Here is a 26,806-nt window from a genome sequence, read left to right as displayed (position 1 = left end):
AGCCAGAGCTGGAGCACATTATTTGTCCTGTGGCTAGAGAAGATCAGTGGCTTGGGCTGGATGAGGGTGAATGGTGCCTGGCTGTGTTTTGTGGAGTGACCCTCAAGGCAAGCTGAAAGAGCTGTAGATGGGAAAAGGATGTTGGAAACCCCATAGCCCCAGGAGGGTCACAGGGCAGCGTGTTGCTGCTTGTAACCATTAGCTGGGTCTTTGCACAAGTTTCCTGTCACCTGCAGTTTTATCTCCAGTGGGAAAGGTACAAACTCATTAAAGGGCAGTGGCACTTGCTGTCCCATGCACAGCTCCTCCTGTGCTTCTGGGCTGACACTTTCTGTATGACTAAAAAGCATCCAGGCTGCCCAAGGAGAGACAAATCTCTTCTGTACAACCCCTTGCACCCCAAGGAGGTGATTCAGATTTGAAAGGTTGTTTCTACCATAATCTTTGCTCTGGGGTCTCAGCTGGATGTGACTGTGGATACTGTGAAACACATGTGTTAAGCAGGGTGATTTGCTGGTGCTAACAGAGAGGCCACAGCTTTTTAGCCTCCGTGTGAAATCCAGTTGGGCTCTGCATGTGTGTTTTGGGGGTAATCTGGCTCACGCACTGAAAGCCCTCCCTCATACCACTGCCATGGCTCTGAGGCTCAAAGCAGAGGGTGAGGCAGCATCCTCTTTGTGAAGTGAGTGGAAATGGTTCAGCCTTCCTTCAGAAGTTTCTGGCTGACCAGCCATGTTAACACAGCTGCAGCTGTGTCTCCACAGGGATGTTGTTTTTACAAGCTGAAACCAAGAACAATTCCCTCAAAGATGCACTGAGGATAAAAGTGATTATGCGGTAAAGACCAGTGTTGTCGCTTGAGTGGGGCTTTGGCTCAGACCTTGTCCCTCAAAATTGAAGAACTGTAGGATCAAAGCTTAATTTAGGCTGCAAGGGACTCCCTGGAGGTGACCTAGTCCAATCCCCAATGAACCCCCAAATGCAATGTAGACTGTAAGTCATCATCATGTCTCTGAGTAGAGAAACTTTGACAATAAATCTTGGTCTATTGGGGTTCAGTGGGACTTTTGTGGTAATATAAGAGGGGATAAGGGTTTGGTTGAGGATCACATCGAGACTCTTGCAGGCCCACATCACCCTCCAGAACCGTGGTGGTGCTAGCTCAAGTATGATCCCTCAGTTCATCACGAATCATGCTGCTGCCCTCACCACTCACAGCTGTATCTGCCTGGGACAGTATGCTCTGTGCCCATCATTGTGTTTGTGCTTTCCTGGATTTGCCTGGGCAAACAATGGCCTCTTTGCCCCTGTGCAGTGCAGTGGAGGAGTCACAAAGGTTGGATCATATGCTGGTTTGTCCTCCTGGTGAAAGGGGGTGGGAATGTGGTGTGTGGGGCAGGCACCTGTGGACCCAGGACCCACACTGATGTTCTGTGGCTTCATGTGGGTGGTGGCCTTGCCTTGCTGTTGCTGCTCCCTTCTCGTGATGGTGTCCTGGCAGCTTTCCTCCCACCCTTTTGCAGCCAGGGGAGGGAAAGGGGGTGCTTAGAAACCTGCCTCTTTGCAAAGCAAATGCTTCAGCTAGCTAGAAACAGTCGTGTCTTGTCTGACCCTTGGTGGGAGGTGCATCTCGTTGCAGAGAAGGTTAATACATGCAGCATTTCTGCTCTCTGGATCCCAGAGCACATATGCTTGGAGCCCAAACCCTTCCCCAGACCTCCCAGGTTTCCATGAGTTTGCAACTGTGCTTCCTGCTACTGGTTGGTGTGGATGTATGAAAGGAACAAATGTTGGATGTTATTTAGCACTTCAGTCAGGTCGTGCTGCAGCCAGGAAGTGCCATGGTCTGTAATGGAGAACATATGGGATCTCACACAAACACACACACTCGCTCTCTCCTTGTTTCCCTGCCTGTAAAATGGAAATAATAATTCAGTACCTCAGGGAAGAGCTGTGGGCCTTGCTTAACAAATGGATTTGCATGATGCTCACAGACCTTCATCCAGGAAGGGTGGCCAGAGAGTGTTTAGTGGCAGGAGCATTGTCAATCTGTCTTCTTCTGTTGCTCCTGGTGGGAATGGGATGCTGGGTGGCCTCTCTGGATGGCAGGCAGGGGCTCAGAATGCTCAGTGGGCCCTGACTACACAGGGATATCACAGCAGAGTGACCCACTTGTATCCCATCTGCACAACCCCAGAGCCACTACTAGGGGCAAGATCAGCCCCACGCGGGGAGGTGTTAGATGGTTTCTCTTGGCCCTGTCATCCCTGTAGCCATCTGTGCCTGTTTCTCAGTGGTTGTGAGGAAAACTGGATCCCTCCCATGCAGCCATCCTTGCACATGTGTGCTCTGCATCAAGTGCTGGCTCCAAGAGATATGAGTAGCATAGAAAAAAGACATCTTGGAAGGATAGGAATATTTCTCGAGATAAACAAATAGTCTCTTGGCTTTTACTTTGTTACTATTTTTTCCTCTTCCTCCTCCTTTTTTGTTTTCCTTCGGTGAGAGTTTTTATTTTGCCTAACTTACCTTTATCTTAGAGCTGTATTTTAAAAATAAAAAAAATTTTAAAAATTATTTTCCTTTTACATAGTGACCTTTTTGAGGCAGATAAAAGAAACAATCTTTAGAGAAGAGAGCTGGTTAAGCCAGAAACCCCTTCTGCCTCTTCTTGCTCCTCATCCAGGGCACTGTGCCTTCAGTCCCCCAATCCTTCACTCTTGGTGTTGATTTCTAGAGGAGAAGTAGATGGGCTCCATTTTTCTTCCTGGTTCTTCAGGCTCTAATACACACACACATTACCTCCCAGAGCTCGTTGATACTTTCTTGGTCTGTTTGCTCCTGCTGAGCCCAAAACACTGATGTGATGAGCTTGAGATTCAAGACCTTTCAGGAGTGAAGGTCTGGGCTCCTGTAACACAGGAGTTCCTCTCCAGTTTTCAGCAACAGTGATTGTAGGAAGTCCTCCCAGTGCCCAAAGCCACCTGAAAATCAGGGTGGCTGAGCAGGACTGTGACCAGGGGTGTGTGCATTTGATCACAGTGAGACCATGTCTCCCAGCATTTCAGTATAGCCTGAAAACCTGGAAGTGTGAGCACTCAGCACAGAAATTTCCATAAAACCCCAGCTGCTGCTACCTGGCCAGGGAAAACAAATTGCTGGGAGAGCTCCCAGGACCAAGAGATCAAAAGAGGGTCCCTGGCACCCCCTGAGAGGCAAGGAGGGGCTGGCACTGTGGCTGGACTCATCCTGCAATCCTGTGTGGTTGCTGGTGAAAAATCTGTCAAAGCTGAGATGCGCTGAGCAAACCAGCTCACCGGTAAATGAAGTGGCATTTTGCCAGAGAAATTTTTGCTCAGCAGAAACCGTGTGGCTGCATCTGATATGGACTCTGTAAATGGCCATTAGACTGTTGTGGATGAGAGCGATATAATTGAATTTAAGGAAAAGGTTTAGGAGGGAGTAAACTTCTTTTTTTGCATAGTTTCCCAGAAACATTTTTTTTTTCCCCTTCAGTTGGTAGCTGAAAATGTCAATAGGATGCATTTAATACCTGGAGACAAAAATAAGAACTAAGGGAGGGCAAATGAGAAGGAAAACTAGAGATGTCCATCTTCACTAGAGCTGGGTGTATGTAGCAATAAACGTTCACAAAATGTGCTTGTGAATAAAACATGCAGCCTGTCTTCCTTAGCGATTGTGACCCATTTTATTCCCAAACACTCCGCTGAAAAAGAATTTCCTACCCACAAAGATGTTCACGAAAGCAAGCTATCTTTTGGAGTAATGTGAATAAATATAATTGAATGCTCAGGCTGGCGTTATTCTCACAGCCATGCTGAAGAGCCCTATCAGTTGCATAATAGGCTAGTGGAACAATCCAGCATGATTGCAAATAACTGGTGACGAGGAGGGGATGTCACCTAACTAGAGGCGACGTAGGATGACTTACATGACCAATGGCACAACGTAAATGCTGAGTGAGGAGTAGGATATTTTCAGCAAAAGGGTCCCAGCTCAGCCATATGTTAAAATGCCTTCGTGCAAAGCACTTGTCACAGCTATTGGAAAAGCAAGCCCTCCCAGGCTGCTGGCTGATAACGTGGGGACAGATAGCAGGGCTGCGTTTGTCGGAGGATTTATCTGCTCTGAGCAACTTGATCAGCTTTAATCGTATGTGACAGCGATGTGAAGTCTGAAGTTGTGGTCAATCAGTTTGAATTAATCCCTCCATCAATGTCACTGAACCGAAGATCAGGGCGAGTTGGTGGTGTTTTCTCACTCAGCCCATCTCTGGGAGGAACAGCTCCTCCTGCCTGCAGGTGTTACCACCTTTCCTGCTCTGGCCTACATTTCTCTCTGTGAGCATTCCCTGCCCATGGCATCGGGGTGGAGATCTAAATGAGCTCTTGGTTCACACAGAGTCTGTTCACCCCTGGCTGTTGCAAAGTCCTCTCCAGTGAGTTTTTCAGTTTTTTCCATGTGTAGCAGCAAGTTGCATTTTCAAATGCCCAAAATGCCTGGGCTTTCCCAGCGTCTCCCAGATGGCTATTACACATTAAACTATAATTGCACCGTCAGGGAGTTTTCCTTTCTGATGGTCTGCCAATACGTTCCTTTTCAAAAAATTATATCTATTGAGGTTAGCAGCTCGGGCAGGAAACAATCCAGACAAATGCAGGCTGCCCCATCTTCGGGCCAATTAATCTGAACCAGATATCCAGCGAGAGGGTGACGGAGGAAATGCTGAATGAGAACTGTGGGGAGCACAGGGCAATTTGGCCAGGCTGTAAACTTGCAATTGAGATGCTGGCAGCAGCACTCAGTGATTATGGGCTCCAGAGAGGGCAGAGCAGGACTCTGCTGCAGTGGGCAAGGCAGGATGGAGTTTACTGGCAGCAACCACAACGCTGTTATCCTTCAGGCATGCCAAGGCCAGCTCCATATTGACAAGCTGCTGGGCATTTCTGGAGGGAAGGCCAGCAAAGTGCTAGGCTGGACTAGCATTCCAGTGGGAATAACCTGTTGGCAAAGTGCAGGAGAGGAGCCTGCATTGCTCAGACCCCACCCAGGAAGCAGTTTGCTGTGCAGCACAGCACTGGCTGAAGGGCTGCCCCTGATCTTGGCAGTGCAGAGGGCACCTGTGGAAAATTAAGAACAGTTCTTTTAGGGCAGAAACACTCTAGGAATCTGGGTGGCTGCCTGGATGGGGCAGTGTGGACTGCAACAGAGCCAAAGGGTAGGGAAGTTGTGAGCAACTCGTTCCTCTGCTCTGGAAAGTCGGCAGTATGCAGTGACTGGCAGTTCCTGGCAGCCCCGTGGCAGGACAGTAAATTAAGAAAACACAATCCAACTTAAAACATGGCGAAGTGAAGAGGAAAAGCCGTGTATTTCATTTTCTTTATTCCATCTATGAGGATTTAAGACCTTTTGGCTTAGAAAGAAATGAAAAATCGTTCTGAATGTTTCATTTTGACAATACTGAAATGAAATCTTTTGGCTGCCTGAAGAGTTGATTGGTCAACCCACCCCCCCTTTTCTTTCCCCTTTTTAAAAAAACTATCAACACCTGTGCAGATTGTGATGAGCCCACAAAGATTTTGATGCCATTAGATCTGAATATATGTCAGAAAAAGCATTGCCAATTGTATTCATGTGCAGAATCAGCTCATCAAGGAGATGCCATGGGATGGGGACATGAATTTCTCCAAGGAATGCCATGAAGTCTGTGATCAGGTTCACAGTAATGAATGTTAATCAAATGGGGAGGAATGTGTATAGCAAAAGTTTGATAGAGAGCTTTAAGAGAAGGGAATTACTCTGAAATACTAAGTGCCTGCACACTACAGGCTGATTTGGAAAAAAAAATAGTTTTTACTCATTCTCTCTCTCCCCCTCTATCCTCCTCTCCCCTGTTTGATTTGTGGTTATAATACAAATAACACAATATCTATAAACCCTCTCTCAGTAGCTCCCTTCCTGACCCTACATGAGAAAAAAACCTCAAAGTAACAGTAAACCTTAGGCAAAAATGTTCAGGAATGGGTAGCATGTGATATTTTCTATAGATTTTAGTCCTGCTAGTTGAGCTATATGAAAATGAATTGCAATGCAGCAGGGAGGTCAGCAAGAGCAGTTGTTAAAAGCTACTCTCTTTCAAGATACGTATAAAACCCCCCGAACACATTCCCTTTATGAAATATACAGCTGAAATGATAGAAGCTGCTATCCAAATTGCAAACAGTGCAAGCAGTGGGTCAAGAGAGGTGTGACCAGAGGAGAGAGAAACTGAGTGCAAGCACAGGAGGCCAGTGCAGAGCAAAGGAGGGAACTGTATCATTTTGTGCAGAAAAGCCACAAAAGTGTCGCAGAAGCAGATAAAGGAGGATGTAAGCAAACATCAAAGGAGGGCTTGTAGCACTGCTTTAGAGAGGTTTTAGGGGAAACAATCCAGAATGAGTGACTGGGAAATCTCTCCTTTGTTTCCCTTCTGTGTTGAGGAAAACAGGCTTTACCATTGCTTGCATCCACAGTTCTGCCAAGGAGAGAGGGACATGCTCTGCTGCAAGACATTCATTTTCTCTCCAGTCCCCTCTTCTCCAGCTGCTCAAAATGCTCATCTTTCAAGCAGTGGTCACTATTCCAGTCTGGGTCTGTGCAGAAAGGTGGATTTCTCTGGAAAAGAAATGTGGTTCAGCCAATTAGGAAGGAAGTTGTGACGTTCTTAGCAGCTTTTTGGCCAAAACCCAGGAGAATGAAAGGCAGAAATTAGGCGGGGAAATAATTTCTGCTATGAAGAGCTCTCTCAGCTTATGTCTGAAAAGTTGACTTTTTCTTGAGCACATTTTGATTGCTTTAAAGTCATGTACTGTGCGTGCATGGTACTTTTTTGTGTGGCTAAGCTCTCAAAGTGAGCATCTGAACAAGGCTTTGCAGTCTGCATGAGTGGCTGATTTCCCTGCACAGCGACAAGCTTGGTTAAATGTATCGTGGGCTGAGCAAAATGCAGACAGAGCCCCAGCCTTACCCCCTGCAAAGCTTGGAGAGGGGCAGAACACCCTGCACTGCAGCTCCTTGGTGGAGCTTCCAGGGATGAGGCATCCACAGCTTCTCTGGTGACCTGTTCCAGTGCTTCATCACCCTCACAGTGAAGAATTTCTTCCCAGTATTTAATCTAAACCTGCTGTCTTTCAGTTTGGATCTATTCCCCCTTGTCCTGTCACTACATGCTCTTGCACAAAGTTCCTCTCCATCTTTCTTGTAGGCTCCCTTCAGGTATTGGAAGGTAGGATGTGAGGTGGACAAGAGATACAAAAGCCAAAATTCAGTGAGGTGGTGAAGTATGAGGGATATTCTGCTCCTTGGGCAAACAGACATGATGTCCACAGCTACTTCTGGCATGCAGCAGTGCTTCAGACACATGCAGACCAAAGTCCCTATTTACCTTATGTTTTTCTTTAAAAGAAATAAAATTAAAACAAGCCTTCCCTTGCTCCCAGACTAGGGATGAAACAGGTACAGAGGGGAAGGGGTGCCCCATGGGCTGTCAGATGCCAGCTCCCCACAGACAGCAGCTTCATGCAGGTGGCCATCACCAGCCCCTGGTAAGGGGGAGAAGGGTGTCAAGCCCACACAGGGGTTTCTGGGTGTGACAAGGGGGGGACAATCACAAACCCAGCCTGCTCTTGGGATGTATGCAGAGGCATACATCCTCTGTGTGTGGGGAGGAGAGGTGGGTGCCCTCAGTGCCCCCCATGAGCCAGGGTAGTTTGCTTCACATATTTTCTGCTCAAGAAATCAGCAGAGAAACCCCTGCTAAAGCCAGTCCTTTTGGATCTCTTGACTTCTTCCCTTCCACAGCCCACAGCATCCTCCTCCCTCCAAGGGAAGGGGTGCAGCATCCTCAGAGGGCTGGGTAGCACCTCAAGACCTGTGTGAGGTCAGTCTGGGGGCCTCTGTCATGTGCTGCAGTCCTGCTCTGGCTGGAGGACAGAAAGGGTAACAGGAGCTGGCAGTGCCGTGTCTGTCATCCCCTGGGATGGGAAGCTCAGTCTGAACCAAAGGGGCCATTTAGCATTGTGAATTATTGAGTGCTGTGCAACGTGGAGGAGCTGAGTGAGTCAGCTGAGGTCGGGCAACCTGTGCTCCACTTTTAGAAACACAGGCTGACCAGGGAACAAAACATCCTCCAGCCCACCAAAGCTGCACTGTGCAGGCTGGAACCCCTCGCAGCCAGGTGGGGATGATGTGGGGGAATATAGGAGATGATGCTGGGGGTCTCACTGGTTGCAAAGGAGGAAGAGATGCACTCTCCCTCCAGGGATGGAGAGAGCAGGCTGGGCAGTGAGCTGTGAGCACACTGCTGGTGCTTAATATTTATTAATGACTTGGAAAAGTGGGGGAAGCAGTGAAGCAGCAAGTTTTGCAGATGGCATGAGATAATTTAGGATAGAAAAGACTGTGCAGGCACCCAGTGGGACTTACCCAAGGTAAGGGGCAGGCAACCCTGGCTGTTGACACACGTGGTGGGCAAGGCTGCCTCGATGGCACTGCCACCTTGCAGGGCTCTCAATCGACTGCAGCCGCCTGGGTGACAGCGGGGGGAGGCTGGGTGTCACCACACACAGCTCACTGGGAACATCTGCTCGGGCTGCAGCAGCTGTCTCAGAAGAGAACAAAATGGCTGGCTATATAAAGAACAGCATTAAAAAAAAAAAAAAAGCCATGCTGAAAATACCACCTTTCCGCTGTCTAAGCAGAGCAGGTGAATTATGGACTGGAGATGTCCTCTTGTTGCACGAGTAACAGATGAGGAATGTGGAGCAAAAATGAGCAAAGAAAATGATGGATGCAGACAGGCTGAAAATAGCAACTGTCTTGGTCCCACCTGTATCAGGAGGACTGAGGTGAGGTATTTGAAAAACAAAGACAAATCAGTTTATCCCCTGAAATGAGCCACAAGCAGAGAGGCATCTATGGACACTGATGGACAAAATGGCTAATGTGGGCAAAAGGATGGATTCTTTTCAGTTGGGTAGCATCAGCCTAGGGGATAAGAGTGCAAGATACATCGTGCACACCAAAAGTCCAGCATGATTCAGGGCAGGGCTGTACATGTATGTAAATCACAAAGGCATTCATGTTTTGTGTTGGGGTTAGGAGTTGGCAAGGCAGGTTGACTGGGCTGCAGCTCCCAGAATTGCCCTCAAGGCTCCCTGCAGCTCTTCACTGAGGCATGGCAGCAGCCACAGTGCCAAAGTGATGCTGAGCTGGGAGGGAAGGTCTGAAACCATCAGCCAGCATGTGGGACCCAAATTACATCTTCCCAAAAGAGGACTGAGGCACTGGGCTGTGCCACCAGCATTGATGGAGAAAGAGAAGATGCGGGTTTACATCAAAATGCCTGCTAATCCTTGCCTCTCCACCTACTCACTGACACCCAGGACTAAGGTTTGGTCTTTTACCTGTACCAGGGTGGCAGCTCCTCTTTGCTCCACAACTTTTGCTGCTTGGTGCAATTGTCTGCAAGATAAACACAGGGTACAAAGGTTGTGCCTTGGCAAGGAATGAGGTAAAAATGCAAGTTGGAAATAACCTGTCTCAGAGACACGTATTTGTATTGCTGAAAAGGAGCTGCTTCTCACGCAGGATCTTAAAGCAGTGGGTCTGTAAACAGCATTTGGTCCCTGGCACAGGTCTTCACTCCTCCAGAGCGAGGCAGGGGGAGTCATCTCCCATCACGGACACTCGTGGTGCCGCTTGGTAAAATTCTTCTAGGGTGGTTAGTTAAATCACTCAAGCAAGACAAGCCTTTGCCTCCGATACTGTTAGGAAATGTGACCTAGTTAAGCCCAGACATTTTTGAGTGCGATGAAATGGAAGCGACTTGCGCTTGCTGAAAATTGACACCAGAAATAGGGCATTTGCTGCTCTCCTGGCCGGCAGAGCACCGAGCCCCAGTGTGTGTGGTGGGTGCAGGAGGCAGGACCCTGTCACAGCAACCCTGTCCCAGTCCTGCTCCTCTGCAGGGACTGTCCTGCCAGGGACCCCTGCAGCCCCAGCCATTCCCCCGCCGTGCCTCGTTCTCCTCCATGAAATCCAATTAAAGGGTGAAATGAATTTTGGAGTCACTGCTACAGGCTGGGAAATGTCTGTGCATGGAGGAGGGGTGAAGAAGGTCTGTCTGCTGGTGCTGGAGCAGCAGAGAACTGGCTCTGGTCTCGTTTTAAGCCCAGCCCCACTGAAAAGCTGCTGCCGCAGCTGCAAGGGAACTATAAACGTACCATGCAATAACGTTATTGCTTTGATGGATGCTGGAGAGGCTTTGAATGCCTTTTCTTTTTTTTTTCTTTTACAGTGTGGCCTTGTACCTTGCAGCTTCCCTTGCTGTAATGTGCCGGTTTCTTTTGTAACTCAAATCCTGCCCCCTCCTCTCTTTTAATCGGAATAATACCTTCGTTTGCTGCCCCTTTCCTGGAGGAAAAAAGAAATGCTCTACCATTTGAGGAAAGAAAAGCCTTTGTCCTCTCCTCTCACTGCACCCAGAGCAAGTTTATATCTCTCCAACACAGATTAGCACAGAGGTGTCCAGAAAGGAGCACCAGTGCAGGCTGTCCAAGTGCCTGGAGCTCTTCTCTTGGAGAGGAACTGGCCTTGTGGGGACTGCAGGCTCCTTGGGAGGAAAAACAAACGTCTTGGTGCTGAAAGTCATCGTTTTTGGCATTTTCTTTCTCAGAAAGTTTCCCTTTTCACAGTGCTACGCTTGGGGCAGTCCACTCAAATGAACTGCTGATGTCTTGGACCCTCCAAGGGGCTGACATGAGAGCTTAGGAGTGCACCACAATGATGTGACCTCAATTTGTCTCTTTAGGAGGGTTCTACAGATGGCTGGACGGGCTGATGCAGTGGGTCCTTTCCTGGAAGGATCCCCTCCATCCTCCCTCATTTCTCAGCAGCTTTCCTCCATCCCTCCCTCCCCTGTGTTTTCCCCTGCACACCCTCAGGCTGTGGAGTCCACTCCTGCCAATTCAGACTGAGGCCAAAAGCACCGAGAGGTTTGCAAGGCAATTAGGTTCAGAGCAGAAAACTCCCTGAAGGCTATGAATGCTGCAGGCACAGCCCCTGGCTGGGGGAGCTGCTCTGCTGTGGAGTGCCAGAGGCTGGGAGAGTCCTCTGGGGAAAGTCACACTCTACGCCTGTTCTGGCCTTTCTACACTTTTTCCTTGGACATCTGCTCCTGGCTGCTGCTGCAGACAGCATACCAAGCTGGATGCCCACCAGCCTGGTGAAGGGTGGTCATTACTACATCCTGCACTTCTGTAGTTCTCTGGTTTTGTTCATCCTCCTCATTCCATCTCTCTGGCTTTTTCCCTGATAACAAGACTTCTTCTCTTTCCCACTTGGCTCTGGCCCTGTTCTCATCTTAGACAATTTGTTTCAGCGTTCAGGCCTTGCTTGGCTTCAGCTGTGGGTGACTCATTCTCTGTGCCTTGCCTCAGTCCCACCTCTTGGCTGTCTCTTGGACATCTGCTGTGCACTGCATCCTTCAAACATAGCCTGCCTGCCGATGCAGCCCTGCTCTGTGCCCTCACACAGCCCCTTGACAGCAGAAATTTGCCTTCCCTGCAGGGCTGAGGCCTCTCCAAGGGCACAGTGGGTTCTCCAGTGGATAGCATCAACAGCAAGTAGTCCTCTCCTCCTATCCCCAGCCTAGAGATAAAGTTATCTCCCAGCCAGCCTGGAGTCACGAGTGCAGGAGGAGGACAGAGCAGCACGAGCTCCTCTTGTGCTCACCAGGCTGTCCCTGGGTACTCAGCAAAGGGATTTTTGAGCTTGTTGGGTGTAAGAAGCCACGTGCAGCCAAATATCTGCTTCCATTGCTGTCCCGTGGCTCCCTCCCTGCTCCTGCACCCACATCCTGAACGTGCCTCACTCAGCATGCTCTGCCTGCCTCTTTTTCTTCATTGCCTGCCCTGCAGCTGGGTGGCACAACTCTTGTGATGAATTCCCTTCTCATGGGAGAAGGAGGAGGAGGAGGAGGAGAGCTGTTTTGCACAACCCGAGGCCCTGCAGAGAAGAAGGGCTGTCCTATCCCAGTTTGTTTCACAAACTGGATTCCCCAGAGACCCCAGTTCCTCGGGACCCCTAAGTACAGGGAGCTCATTGTGGAGGAATGCATTTGTACCCAAAAAAGATGGTGTAAGAGCATGATTTCTTTTATTCTTCCAAGTTTTCTTCCATGTAGGGCATAAGAGTAAGATGTTGCTGGTTAGCAAGAGTATAAAATCTAACAAAAGTAGAAGGCTGCATTTCAGGCCAGTATCATTAGCCTAGACAAAATTTGATGAATGTGTTTTCTTTCTTCCCTTCTCTCCTAAAATGAATTCAGACCAGGCCAATATTTCCTTCTTGGTGAGGGATTTCTGAGGTTCTGACTCCATGGAAAGTTTGACTGGCGTGGGTGTGCGGCCAGTTTTTGAAAACAGCATTTGTTGGGGGTTTACTCAGCACTTGGAATATAAAACTGAACAAAGCATATACATTCAGTTGCTGAGCTAAGAGTCAGGGCTTTATGTGTGTACTGTTCAAACACATGGGAGGGACTCTGCTGCTGCAAACCCAAACCAATTGGCTGAATTAAATACAAAGATATGCACTTAAGAAACTCCCATGCAGATTTGCAGCTGAATAACAACTGTGCTGAGAAGAGACAAAACCCAGGTGCATTTCCAAGTGAAAACTTCCATAGCTACTTAATGTCAACAATAATAATTCCTGTTATATGTGCCTTTCACCTCGAAGCCTCTCCCAATGCTTTGTAGGTCTGTGTGTACATTTGATCGTTTGCCCAGCACTGAAGGGGAGGCTCTGGTGTGGGATATAGCAGCCATGCTCTGTTATCTACAGTGCCCTTGGGCTTCTTCTCATTTCAGAGCACACACAGTGTTGTTAGCTCTCCAGCTTTCTCCTCCAACCTCCTTCCCCTGCATTTCTCCTCCACATCCCTTCTTGCATCCCTTGCTCCCACTCCTGCCCTTCTGTGCTGCATTTCCTGTTCCTGGGCAGCCCTCCCTCCTCTCATCTGGGAGTGCACCATCCCTTTCCCTTGGCAATCCTCTGCAAAACCGTCCTCCTAAAGTACTCCCCCTTCTTTCCTCTCCTCCAGACTCCTCCAAACTTGAACTCTTGAATTTCAGTTGAATTTGCATGCCATGCCTGTTTTAACTTGCACACGGCCCGGGACAGCAAAGATGTTTTATCTACAGTGACAAATTGCTGCATTACTTTACAGTGCTACATGGAGAGAGCAACCACCCTAATGGTACTGCAACCTGATGGACATAAGGTGCCAGGGAGAAGAGGTTAAAGAAAACAAAGGTCAGTGCTGCTTTATTAAGTCTGAAAGCGAAGAAATGTACATAAAAGTTGTCTTTATCTAACACTTTGCATCTAGACCCTTTCTGACATCATCAGCCCAGAGTCTCCTGTTACAGGCAGAGGAAGGACAAACTTCCTTAACCCTCAGGGGTGGTGAGAGCATACTGATCTTAAGAGCCACCTAGCAAACCTCCTCCAGGCCGAGGCTGAGGTTCCCAGCTGTCAATTATACCAATAGTTCCATTTAAGCTCTTTTAAGTGAGGAATCCAAGGCCATGTGCCTAACCTCACCCAGCTGATCCTCTGCCTTACCTGTTCACTTTAATTTTTGTTTCTGGGCTGGGCTGTTTGGGGCAGATGTGGTAAGGAACTGCCTCACTTCTGCATTGAAACAAGTTGGGATTTTTGTCCCAGTAAAATCTCATGGAAGTCAATCCTAGAGATGCACTTAGATTGGACAGTCAGGTCCTTCTTCTAATTTCCAGCTGAAGTGCATTCCTGGCAAATTTATAGGCACTTGTTTTTGTGCCAGCACTGCCCTTTCACTCAAATAGCTCTTCTCTCTTCCTGGTACTTCCCTTCAGGGTATTTGTAAGCAACAAATATATCTCTTCCCAGCCTGCATTTTGCTAGACTGAAGAAACCAAGCTCATTTAGTCTCTTCTTGTGGAAGAAAGCTCTCTCCTCCCAGGTCATGATGAGAGAGAAAGGCAGAAAAAAAGGCAATTTTAATTTAATTCATCTTTTATATGGACATACAATATTCTGTACTTCTGTGATGGCATTAAAATCTTGCTATTTCTATTAGAAATCCCTCATCTGACATGTCTTAGGCTCACATTTGTCTTTCTCACATCTGCATGCTACTGCCAGCTTACAGACATTTGATCAGCTCATGAGCTCAGGTCTTTCTCCTCCTCTGTCACTTCCAACTGATGAGCTCCCAGCTGGTAGCAGAAATTCTCATTATTACTCCCTCGGGGCACGACCTTGCATTTTGTACTATTAAATCTGATTCCATCTCTATTGCTTCTGTCCCTTTTTTGTAGGAAAACGGCTCTGATTAGTCACCATATAATGCCTTAGAGACCTAAAGATATATTCACTATATTTTTATTTTTAGAAACTGTTTGCTGTTTCAGTATTTTCATTCAATGAATGATGCTGATGTCTCTCTGTATTTCCACTTCTCTCTAACAGAAACTCCAGGCTGATGTGCAGAAGGGCAGGAAAAAATTGCCTTCCAGATGAAATATATGGCAAGAAGAGCTATATTTCCAAACCATTTCAAGGAAATAATTTTGTAAGTTATTTGTCACTCTGCTGCACAAAATGATCAGACACACTGTCCAATCAACATCAAACCAGAAACTAACAGGTATGAAAATGTTCTGTTTTATCTAACTATTTTTCCAGTGATCCAGATTTACTGTGAGTAAATTTACTGCATCTCGCTGCTGGGATGCAGCTCTCATCTACAGAGCTGTCACAGTGATGGCTCCCAGCACTTTGGGTTTTAACCATTAAAACTATTTTTATGATGTTCAAAATACTTCAGAAACAACTGCTGTTATTGCTTAATTTTGCGCTTAATTACTGTGGCAGTGGGCAGCTTATGAAGATCTGTGATGGTGATGAGAATTCATTTACTCTAACCTCTCATTTTCAATTACAAATAATGCTGTGTGGAGATTATTTTACCCAGAGAAGGTCTGGTGTAATTCAAAGCATCCCCACATCCTTAGGATGCTGCAGCCTCTCTGAAGTGTCTGACACTGCCGGTGCTTTATGGAAAAATGTATTTCAGAAAATAGCTGGGGAGAGGTGCCCACAACAGTACTGCAGAATTTTATCTCCCATGTCTAGATTGTCTGGTGGATGTTTGTGAGGTGTTTCGTAGGGCTGTGAGCTCTTCACTGGCTTTGTAAGTGTTTGAGCAGCACCTAAAGCAATGGGGCTTCCTGGCCTGAGGCGACCTCTGCCAGGTCCACCTCTGAAAGTGAATATCAAGATTACTGAGATTGCTTGTCAAACAGAAAAGTCTGGTGTGTGCAGGGAGCTGTAGTCCTGACAGGCTATTAAAATCAAAGGCCTCTTCAACTTGTTCTTGCTTATGCAAATGGGGGCCATTCCAGAAGCACATGATGATTTGCCATGGATGTCTTCAGATGGACAAAATTAGTTTCTCATGGAAGAACCAAATTTTCTTTCCACACTGCGTTGTGCACTTGCTCTGGGGATGCCTTCTGTGCTGGGCTGCTGTGGGGAAGGGGAATCTGGGGATGGACTCTTGCTGTGTGCCCATGTTACAGGCTTTGGTGGCATCTGAATGACCTGCTCAAAGGATCAGGACCTCTGTGCACCCTTTCAAGCTGTGCATCATGGGTTTGTGCCAGCAAAGATTGTGTTTCTTGCCTTGTGCAGACATGCTAATGAGGCACTCTGACAGGGCTTACCTTTGGACATGTGAAAGAAAATAGCAGAGGGAGATGGAAGGCAAAGCATCATTTTGGAAGCATGAGAACTTCTGAAACATTAATCTGGTAAATAACTCCCTGCCAACAGAATTTCACTAAACCACTGATGTGAATCGTGTCACAGATGGCATCGTCTTCCAAAGTGTTAGCAAAACACAGGGCTCAACCTTCAGTGCCCCTGCATTGCTATTTCTGATCCAGCACAACAACATGCCTGCAAAAGACAGAGCTTTTAATAACTGCAACTCAGGAGAAAAAGTAACCAGCCTTGGTTAGGATCTGAATAGCTGCCTTGCAGAAGGAGAATTGCCCATTTTGCTCAGTGCAGCAGTGAAGATGGGCTTATAGGATACCCAGTACCACATACTCTGATAGGCTGTGAGATCTGCTATGATGCTTTTTTATAAGTGTAAAATTTCAACTGGCATTTCTGAATGGAAGACAAAGGTGCTAGGCTTGATAAAGTAGGACCAACCATGGCAGAAATGGAAGGAGGAGGAAGAGATTGCATGTTAGCTGGCAGCCTCCATTTGTGGCATTTTAGGGCTGCAGGAGAATTTAGGCTTGAAACATTGTTTTACATACTAAAGCCAGAGCAAGGTGATGCCAGGGTGGATAAATAGTAATACTCCTGGGCATGTAATCTCTGATGCCAGAAGCTACATCTGTGTTATCCTAGCCAGTGACCTTTTTGGCACCTGAATTTACATGCTCATCCTGTGTCTCACCTTCTCAATCAGAAGAGATTAATGGTCCCCACCTCTCTACATCTGGTTTCCATGCAGGAGGACATGGTAGCTCCAGGTTGGATCTTTGGCTGGGTGCTCATTCAAGAGGCCAGGACCCTGAGGAGAGCCACAGCACACATCCAAGGCATGTAGCACCTCTTCCAGTGGCCTGGGGCCTGGCAGGAATTCCTGTTGGAATTTCACAGGAAGAAGAGCTGAGATTTCCACCACCCTGGTTTCCCAAGGAGGGACAAGCCTCCCAAGGACACTGGCACATGTCTCTGGGACTTTGCCCTGTCATCTCTCGAGCTACCACTGAGAAGTCTTTCCAAAAGGTCATCAGCTCCTTCTCAAGCAAAAATATGTTAAAAGCACAATGCTAAAGATTGCAAAAGCAAACCCTCCACAAGCAGGAAGGCAGTGGAGGAGAGCCAGAATAATGGTTGCCTTGTGCAATCTAATTTTGGGCCCCATGAGTGTCCAACTTGCCTGCCCCTTTAGCCCCTGGAGCTCTGCCTTTCTTCGTGCACAGATTGCAGCTGTGGAGGGGCTGAACAGCAAAGCATGAGGACAGAGGAGGCTACTGCCAGTTGACCTATACTCCTTTCTTTGGAGAAGCTGCAAAGTGTGTAGGCAAACCCTGGGCAGCCCAAAGGGGTACCAGAAATAGCTGCTTCTTCCCATCAGGTGAGCTGGTGACAATAAATACAGGAGTTGCTGTAAGCACTGCAGCATTATAATGGTATTAGAAGAACCTAAGAGGAAATTAATAGGACCAGGATAACCAGATTTGAATAGCATGTATTACAAAAGGCTGAGGAAACCATCAGCCCTAGGCAAGACCTCTCACAGAAGATGTCAGCCCAGCCAGTTAAAGTCAGGCAGCGTTAGAAGAAACTGAATGTAATGCCAACCTGCATAACAGACACTGCTGCCACCTATCACAGTAATGAGATTCCACAAAGAAAAGCCCATCTCAGTGGCTTCCAGAAGGATTTCCTTTGGCAGACAGCTGGGCACCTGGGCTGATTAAACACAGATACAAGTTCGAACAACTGGAACAGCCTATCGTGTTTTATTGTACCCAGGCAGTTGAAGATACAGCAAACACATCCAGCCCATTTTTAGCTCAGCTCTGAATGTGTACACCCTGTGAGAAAACTCACCATCTAGTGCCTGCAATGAACACAGTGCAGCACAGAACCCATCAGCAGTCCTTTCATGGGAATTACACCCTGCTCAGGCCCCAGGGGTGGGAATAGCAGCTTGCACCCTCTGCATAGATTGGCTGTCACCCCATCCTGCAGGCTAATGGAGGAAAGCACGACAGTGACACTTTTGGTTACAAGACAGGAGCTGCCACAGGGTTTCCTCTGTGCTGCAGGAGGACCTAAAAGCAGGACTTGGCCTTGAGTGTCTCCACCCTTGGCTGTGCATGCAGTACAGCTGTGATGCTTCCTGGCTGGCCAGAGCCACTGGCAGAGCCCTGTCCCTCCCAGCAATACATTGGTGAGGTTCTTATACCTTTTCACTGGTTTGAAAATCAGCCGCTGCCAGTCTGGGTTAAGGCACTGCCAGCTGGAGTTGGGGCTGTGATTGTGATTTTGATCTGTGGTTGCCTGGTGACTTGTCGAAAGCAGTAAGAGTCACCAGGAAAAGAGCTGGAGTGAAACCTTGCAGGCACTGGGCTTGTAGGTAGGAAGCTCTTCAGACCTCGTTTCTCCCCACAGAAAGGTTTTGTCTGGCACTCAGAATGATCTGGGTCCCAGTTCCCTTCCTCAGGACCCCACTGCCACCCTGACAAATCCTGTCAATCTCAGCAAAACTGGCTTCTAGCACCAAGCTTTTTGCAATGTCCTACTTTACAGCCAGGGCTCAAGCAACAGTGAGACAATCTAGGGAAAAGAGAGGGACACTGCAATTAAGTGAAGAGATGCAAACCCCTGATTCCTTAAATCACCCAACACCTGGAAGCCACTGGCAGTCTCACAGGACAGGCAAAATACCATTTTTACTGGTATTAAGATCACCAGTGAGGGAAGAAAAGCATCATTCAAGGAACAGTGTCCATGATGTATTTGTACAAAATATGGCTTTAATAGCACTCAAAGGCTGACAAATTAAGGCCTACTCAGTGTCCTTTGAAGTCAACAAAAAGATTCCTGTTGACTTGAGTGGGCATTGGCTGAGGACCACAAGCTGCAGGAGGGTCTGAGTCACTGTGATCCCTTACAAGACTCTATTAAGGAATGGTTTTACCTCCCTGGGAAGCCACTGGTGTCAGAGCCAGCAGAACTGGGAGCCCATGGCAGCCAAATCAGAAGCATGGATTTAGCAAAACTCCCATGCTGTGGTGTTCCCAGTCACTTCTGATCTGTAGAGGAGTTGCTTGCTGGTCCATAACACTCACCCCTCAACCACACCATCCTGTCCCATTTGCAGAGAGCCACCCTTCTAGAACTACAACTTTCCTACTTTTAAAATGGGACCAGGTCATCAACTGGGGCATGAGCTCAGAATCTGGCCTCTTTTAGATTTTTTCCCCTCCTTCATCTAGAAGAAATGGCAATCCACACTAAATTTTAAAACTGGAAAAACTATCAGATCAGATTCAATTAGCCTCTTTCCACCCCTTGCATATGCCTGAAATAAAGCTTCTGTTATTGGAGTTTAGCTGACGATGCTTTTGTGCAAGGAAGGAAAGGCTCCAGTTAGTTTTTCTGTAACTGAAGCCATATGGAATTGAAACTTGTTGAATCAATAATGAAACATGTCTGTGTCACAGAGCAGTTTTGATTCCAAGACATACAGTGGACTGTTTGCAAAGTCACATTGCTGGTTAAAACTACGTTTTTTTAAATTGACAAATAATTTAGGTACTCAGCTGCTTAGGAGGGTATGGTCTATTTGATTGCCTGAGAAACTTAAAAAAATTCCCAACCAGCCTGAGTTTCTCTGTTGACTCATTTTCATAATGCATTTAAGTACTGTGGCAAATGCTTGCCAGCCATTTAGGCAAGTAGCTTAAGACACATCAAGAAACACAAAGCAAAAATTATTTCAATGTCCCAATTTCCCATCCCTCCTTCCCAACACATGCACAGTAGCTGCACTTGAGAAGCAGGTGAGTTGCTAATGCAGATTAAGTTGTCCTTTGAGAAGCCACTGCAATTAATCCACCCAGTAACCCCCGAACAAAGAAATACTTCCGTGACACATCAGTGTTTCCAGATTTGGAAAGGATTTGACAAATGCCAAACTGAACTTGCACAGCTAGTGAACTGTGGTGGAGAAAAGGGTGTGCAGCTCCAGAGGAGGGCATGGAATATCTAAGAGGGTAAAGAACCGACTTGCTCAACGATAGCATTTATTTTATTTTATTCAGATGCTTGGCAGTAAAGAAGGGGGTTGGAGGATGTCAGAGGTACTTCAGAAAAGCTTGCTGGTGACTAGAAATGTCTTCACTTTCTCTTAGCATGCAGGTAGCATGCCCACAGCCACCTGAAGTCCAGCTATATTATAATATGAGGTATTCCCCCTCGTTTTGCTTCTTGGCCTCAGTGTCATGCAGTTTTGTAACGTGAATGTAAAGTAGCATTTTGTGGAACTCAAAAAGCTTTGGTAATTCTTTTCAAAATGCTTAGCTTTTCTGAATGTCCTTCATTGGCAATGCTGGGCTACATCTGCCCTGACAACATCACAATTCATAATCCCTTGCTTCTCACCAGCTCTGGGTGTAAGACAAGCATAAGACCCCCGTGCTCTCTGAGCAGGAGGAATGCTGCATGGTGGTGGACTCTAGGCTGGCAGCTCAGGTTTCCTCCTCAGGGACTGTGGGACCAGATGCTTGGAGCTGGTTTTCTTTCTTTCCTCTCTGATTCGGTGCTGGGTAATTAAGGACTGAAAGGCTGCCTTAAGTGCAGCCTTGGGAATTGTATTTTTCTGCAGAGGATGTTGCCTGTTATCAGTTACTGTATTGTAATAGGGCCTAAAAATCCGATGCAGATATGATCCTTTCTTGGAGAGGTTTAGTATCGGAACACAATAACCAGGGAGGCAGGTAAGAAGATGCCTAGGATTATGGTGCACTGTGGCACTGTAAATGGAGGTAACCTGAGCCAGGGAGTGCTGGAAAGAGGAAAACACTGGTGGCAAATCGTTCAAATCCCAGCCCAGCACCTCCAGCACAGAATTTGACTCCTGTAGCAAGGGAATCAAAACACCACAGGGGACAAAATCATTACTAACCAAAATATCTGACATCATCTGTGGTTGTATGGGAACCTGCCTGTCAGTAGGGGAAAATATATACATATGTATATATATATATCAGTTTCCTGGTGTGGATTTTCCATAGCAATTTATCACTTCGGCAAAAATAAAAACCTCAACAAAACCCAAACAAATGAAGTGAAAAAACAAAAGAGCGCAATGTCTCATAATAAGCTCTTTCTGTTGTGGCAGCAGCTGCAGTTTCTCCTCTCGGATTTCTTTTCTGTTATTACCCAGAAAGAATCAGCAGCTGCTTAGGAAATATTCCAGAAAGATTCATTGAGAAGTTCCTGGCTGTTTTTCACATACTAATCTGACAGAAGTAACTTCTTCAAGGAAGGGAAGAACTCTCCTGGTTTTTGTCTGCTACTCATAAATTAGTGGGTTCTGATAATGTGGTTATCTACAAGGAAATAACAGCAGGAAAAATAAAGAAATAACATGTCCTGGTGATGGGAGACTAGTAGGTTTTTTATGTCACAGAGGGGGTGTGGGAACTGCTTAGGTTATTTTAATGGTCGTGTTTGCATCTCTTCAAAAACTTTTTGCACAACCAAACTGCTTTCCAAACGGGCGTATCTGGAGGCAACACCCATAAGAGGGATCATTTGGAAGAGGCATAGCACATGCTCCTCTAAAAGTAGGATACCTTCAGGACATATTAACTGTGGAGTTATTTCAGCTCTGTGGTGCTCTGTGCTTTAGGAATGGAGCATGCAGCCACCAGAGCCTGGGTGGGGAAGCTGCTGGGGTGGAGCTCAGTGGCACAGTCCACATCAGTGGCTCTGAGCAGGCACTCCCAGGGCTGAACTTCCCTGTTCTTTCTTTCATGGCTTCTTTTAACTGGGATGTCTCCTCAAAAAGAGGATTCCTCCCCACAATGTGGATGCCTCACGAGAGGCAGAGCTGGTGTCTGGCCCCAGCCAGGGATCTGGCAATCGGTGCTTGTTAAACTAGTCAGGAGGAAGAGCAATTGTGTCAAGGCTCAGTGTTCCCTCAAACCCTGAGCCTTTCCCCTGCCATTGGCCGCTGGATGTAGGACAAATCACATTCTCATTTCCAGGTCTCTGGTGCATGAGGGCACAATTCAAATGTCATCTTTTGAATGATGTTTGCCCATCGTTCAACATCAAGGCATGTTTGCCGTTCCCCTGCCCTTCTGTGTCACAGGCAGCTCTGCCTCTGAGCTCACTCCAGGCAAAAACCCAAACCTCCTGTTGGCATCCAGAAGTGGAGACATGGATCTTCACAAAGCATTATGATGCCTCCAAAGAGCATGGATCTTGCTTCATGGAGAACTCAATGAAAAAGTTACTTCCTCCTCTTCTGCTCTCACTAGCGACTAGGGGAAAGAAAAATCCCTACAAACACCCCAAAGAAGCATGTGATTCTTCCCACAAAAGGACTGAGTTAAAGCAGTTTGGATCTGTGATGTCCAGTGCTACAAAACACTGTCCACTGAAGTATACAAGCTCTTGGGAATGTGGGAGAGATAATTGGAGGTTAATAGAGCTTTTACTGCTGGCTGACTGGCCAATTTTTTCTATGAAAAACTTCTGACACTTTCCCTTTATTGAAGTGAGTTCATGATCATCTATATAAAAGAAAGCTGTATTCTGAGAACATATATGCATTTGCATACGGATGGTGTTCTCTTGAAAATTATTTGAATAAAAATAAAAGAAGAATGAAAACAGGAGTTTTCACTCAAGGGAAAAGTTAATGAACTCACTTCTCTTTCTTTCACTCCCTGATTAAATATTATGTTACCATTTTATCTTTGTGCATGAAGAGTAAAGCCCTATTCTGTATTTTGCCAGCTTCATTCATGAAGCTTTGTATTATTTTTACTGCAATAAAAAACTAAAAATTACTCTCTCCACATGAGAAGCAGAACGGGGAAGAGCAGTAATTCCCCACAGTATGGAGGAAGGAGAAAGTGAAAGACGAGACATCCTCTTTTGTTTGTTTGAATAGGCATGAGATGTGCTCCAACATGTGCTGGCAGGAGCAGTCAGAGAAGATTGGCTACAGAAGCTCATCAAGAAATGCAAAAGGCATTACCTGCTATGCAAGATATCAGTGAGACCTTCCTTTCTGCAGAGGGTTTTTTCCTTTAGTGCTCATTATTTTTGAGAGCCTGTGGGCTCATAGCAGATTGTACCGATGTTTTAAAGTTGACTACTTGATCATACTAATTAGGATCCTGTGGATTTTCAGTGTTGCTAGCTAAGTGAATTTCAGTGCATTTTCAGTTAGACCAGCTGAGTACCACTGGACTTCTTGTTTTGCAGTGTCCAGGTGGCTCAGCTGAGCCAGTGCTACCCACATGGGGCACCACCTTCTTTCAGCTGGCAGCAGAGGAATTGCAACATTCAGATAAATGAGCCCACATTCATATGCTAGAGTATGATTCCAGAATTGGCTTGGCATTTTATTAGCACTTCAGAAGGCTATTGCCATGAATTTGTCAGTCTCTGGATACATGAAATTTGCTAGGAGCTCCTGTCTGAGACAGGACAGCACCTGAAAACTGGTGCTATGTCAAAGCAACTTTGTGGGGAGTGCCCACCACCTGCTAAACATGGCTGGTTTTCAAACGTTCTTGAGAATAAACAGTGTTGATTTTAATCTAGAAAGGGATGCTTTACAGAGGCTTAGTGCCTGAATGGCTTGCAGTCTTGTTTGATTGGTGTTGAGATGTAAGCAGAGGCAACATGAAATCTCAGAAGAGATATTCACATGCAAACCTTGTAAACACACAGTGTTCTCGGGGCAGGGTGGGGGAATGTAAATTCCGAGTATATGAAAATTAAAAACAAACTATGAATGGAGAAAGGAGATTTAAAATGTAGAAGTGGACCCCTCTGTCCAAGGATTTAAACTGTGCTGCTGTTCCTGGCCTATTGCTCTAGGTAGTAGGAGCAAGGCTTCTAGCTGCCAGTCAACCATTTTCTTTTTGATAATTATTCACATTGCTGTAGAAACGGAAATTATCTCTATTTTCTCACTTCCCAATTGAAAACTGTAATTGCAGCTGCTCCCTCCTCCTTGTTTGGAAGTTTTACATGCAGAGAGTCATCAGCCAGGCTTGCCTTAAATCAAATCTTCCCATGCAGCCTGGGTTATAATCTCGTGAGCACAGCAGCTGCCTAGTCACAGCAAGGAGAAAAGCAGCACATTTCTCCAGCCACTGGCTAGGAAATTCTTGCTAAAAGAAAGGGGCTATGCCTTGTCTGATGCCTTTATAAAAATGTAAAGGAGTCAGCTTCCTGAGGGCTTTCACAGATATTGCTAATCATCTTAAATTGAAACAGGACTTCCAAAACCAGCATGTAAATCCCCGTAACACACCTTCAATTTCTGTCTCCAAGGCTACCCAGCTGCCCTGATCCTCCGTGACAAGCTCTGGAAATGCAGTGATACCTCCTTTTGCACTAGTCCTTCCCTGCTCCTCCATCCCCCCTGCTCTTGAGTCATCTTGCTCGTATGGAACACCACTCCACAGCATGGTGGTGGGTGAGGAGCTGGCCTGAAAGCCCATGGGAAGTCTGAGTGGCAGGGAATGTACAGGCTCTCATCCCTTGCACCAACAGAGAAATGCTGATTCCCTCAGGGAGACAGGAAAATAGCCAGAGCCCCTGTGCAGACTTGCCCAGTTTTGCTCACTCATCTGTGCAAGGGCTGGAGTGGAGGTCTCCTTAAAACATTGCTAATAGGATTTATTCATGCTGTTTTTATCAACCCTTCTTATTCTGCTATAAGACATGCAATTCATGAATAACAGCCACTACTCCCCAGTCACAGAAGTGTATTTTGAGGGACACAGTATGTGGAGCCTTACTGAACATTTTCCAGTGACTTTATATGCAGACACTGCTTTCTCACAGAGCCAAAATCTGCCCTCTTCTGAAGTCCCTTGGGTCTAAATTAGTGAGACTTTCATATATCGTGATTTGAATCTGAATGTGTTTCCTTGCTTGCAGTCCCTGCGGTCACGGAGTAGGCAAGGGGACTTTGTGCTGTGGTTTACCTTGTGACATTTTTTTGGGGGGGAGTGTTCTGGTGAACCACATGATCAGCAGGCACATTGCCTGTGCTGCCAATACAGGAGCACCTCCCAACAGTGACAGTCTTCCAGGATGCAAGATTCACCAAGGCACAGATGCATGGAGTGTCCTAGCAGAGAACAGGAGCCCTCAGCTGACAGCTCAGCTGAAGGTCTGGGGTGAGATACAGCTTCTCTGAGTTACTTCTCTGACCATTACCCAAGACTCAGAGAAGATGTGCTGGATGAGCTGATGAGCCTTTTGTACTGTAGATCCTCTCAAAGCGCTGCAGGGTCAACAGCAAAGTGCCAAGCTAGAATCAATGAGGCCTTACGCAGACACTCAAGAATAACAAGTCAACCAGTGGATTTGCAGGCAGGCTGTAACAGCTTGTTATCTGATGTCCCCTGGGCACAAACTCTGAGACATCTGCAGTTTTTGACCTTTTTTTTTTGTCTCTGCTGGCTCAATAGCTAGTTAGCTGGTCATTCAATGTGAAAACAAAGCAGAGGAAAGGAGAGCAAATTGCAATAGGCAGGAGTTGCTGGACTATTAGGATGTCAAAAAGACTGGAAATATATAAGTACAGAGGTTGCTTTGCTGTGCTTTATTATTTGTGCATTAAGCTCTCTGAGTTGGTTTCTGGAACTCTGTTAAAAGCAGGGTTTTCAGTATGCCAGTTGTCACGGAACTTTTATGTTGGTTTTATTTTGCATGTATTTTGCATCTCTATTCTCTTTGCTTGGCACTGCAAGTTAGAAATTAACCTGAAAAACACACATTGAGACTTCACTGACTTCCTCAGATTTTTTTTGTCTGAGAACACAAAGCTCTCTTCATAGCATCTCCTCTAGTCCCATCAAGGGGCGGGAAGATCCCCAGAAGACTGACTTCTGGATCATCCTTTGTACTGAGATCTCAGTTCCTTGGAATGCAGTGACTGCACTAGCTTATATGTATGGGGGGTGTGGAGCCTCCTTCCTTTTCTTAGGCTCTTGTTAATAAAGAGTGTGCTCACATTCTCAGACAGGGCCCTAATCACCAGCCTTAGCCTAATCTCTTAATTAATTCCTTTTAATGTAAATGCACTCGAAAAGATTCTTTTAGCCGTAGTGTTCAAGAAATCAGAAGTCCTTTCTTGAAGAGACAGTGTGTTTCTTCTTTCATGGTCTGGTATAATGACAACACTGTCTTGCTGTATGAGAAGGATTTGCCACATCCTATGGTGCTCACTTCTCATCCCTGGATTATAGATTATTTTAAATCAACTCAGGATAATAGGTGACAGCTCAGTGTATATTATACATACATTTCAGTCTAGCATAGGCAGAGACCTCTTGGCTTCTTGTTTCCATAATTTCTGTGTCTCAGAAAGGCCTAAAGTCAAGGTTGGGATGCACACCTTGTGTAATAGAAGATAACAATATGTGAAGTTCTGGGACCTGCCAGAGGAATGCACTATTCCTGCTTCTGATTTAATCTGATTCATTCTCATTGCATGGATGTCCTACTCATTGCAATCAAGGTCGGAAAAGGATTTGAGCCTGTTTCTGATGTGGGAAGACAGCAGTCCCACAGGTATAAAAAAACACAGAGAAGAGCTAAGCTCAGATTGACCTTAGTGAAAAAAAGCAAGCTCCCAAAATGGAGTGTGACTGGCCAGTATCAAGAGAGTAAGTTTGGAGCAGGGTAAGAATTGTACCTGCTCATGTTATAAGCAGAGACTCCTCTCTCTCGTGACTTCAATTTTGCCTAGGAGAATCCATATAAAAACAAATAAATGCCAAGAGAAATGTTTCTATTGTTTTCCTTCTCTGTTTCTAATGAAATCTGTTCCTTTAAAAAAGAGCAATATCCTCCCCTATGATTTTTTGCAGTCACATCGCAGAAAGAGAGAAAACCT

The 26,806-nt window shown here is 46.3% G+C and overlaps 1 protein-coding gene across 2 annotated transcripts in view; it reads left to right on the top strand.

The window, feature by feature from the left end:
• The window catches only part of PTGFRN (prostaglandin F2 receptor inhibitor), a 97,415-nt gene that overhangs the window by 473 nt on the left and 70,136 nt on the right, over positions 1-26,806 (top strand). The window contains exons 2-3 of one of the 2 annotated variants that reach the window (XM_085076159.1): positions 13,292-13,377; positions 14,578-14,755. In XM_085076159.1, the coding sequence (XP_084932285.1) occupies positions 14,710-14,755 (46 nt within the window). In that variant the 5' untranslated portion in view covers positions 13,292-13,377; positions 14,578-14,709. Of the gene's footprint in view, positions 1-13,274; positions 13,378-14,577; positions 14,756-26,806 lie in introns of those variants that run through there. The other variant, XM_085076167.1, reaches the window with a different exon arrangement.

This window comes from Lichenostomus cassidix, chromosome 1, assembly GCF_008360975.1.
Source record: "Lichenostomus cassidix isolate B80296 chromosome 1, HeHo_3.0, whole genome shotgun sequence".
In the NCBI taxonomy this organism is placed as follows: domain Eukaryota; kingdom Metazoa; phylum Chordata; class Aves; order Passeriformes; family Meliphagidae; genus Lichenostomus; species Lichenostomus cassidix.
Note: the sequence above shows the minus strand (reverse complement) of the source record. Positions and strands in the feature narration are given on the sequence as shown.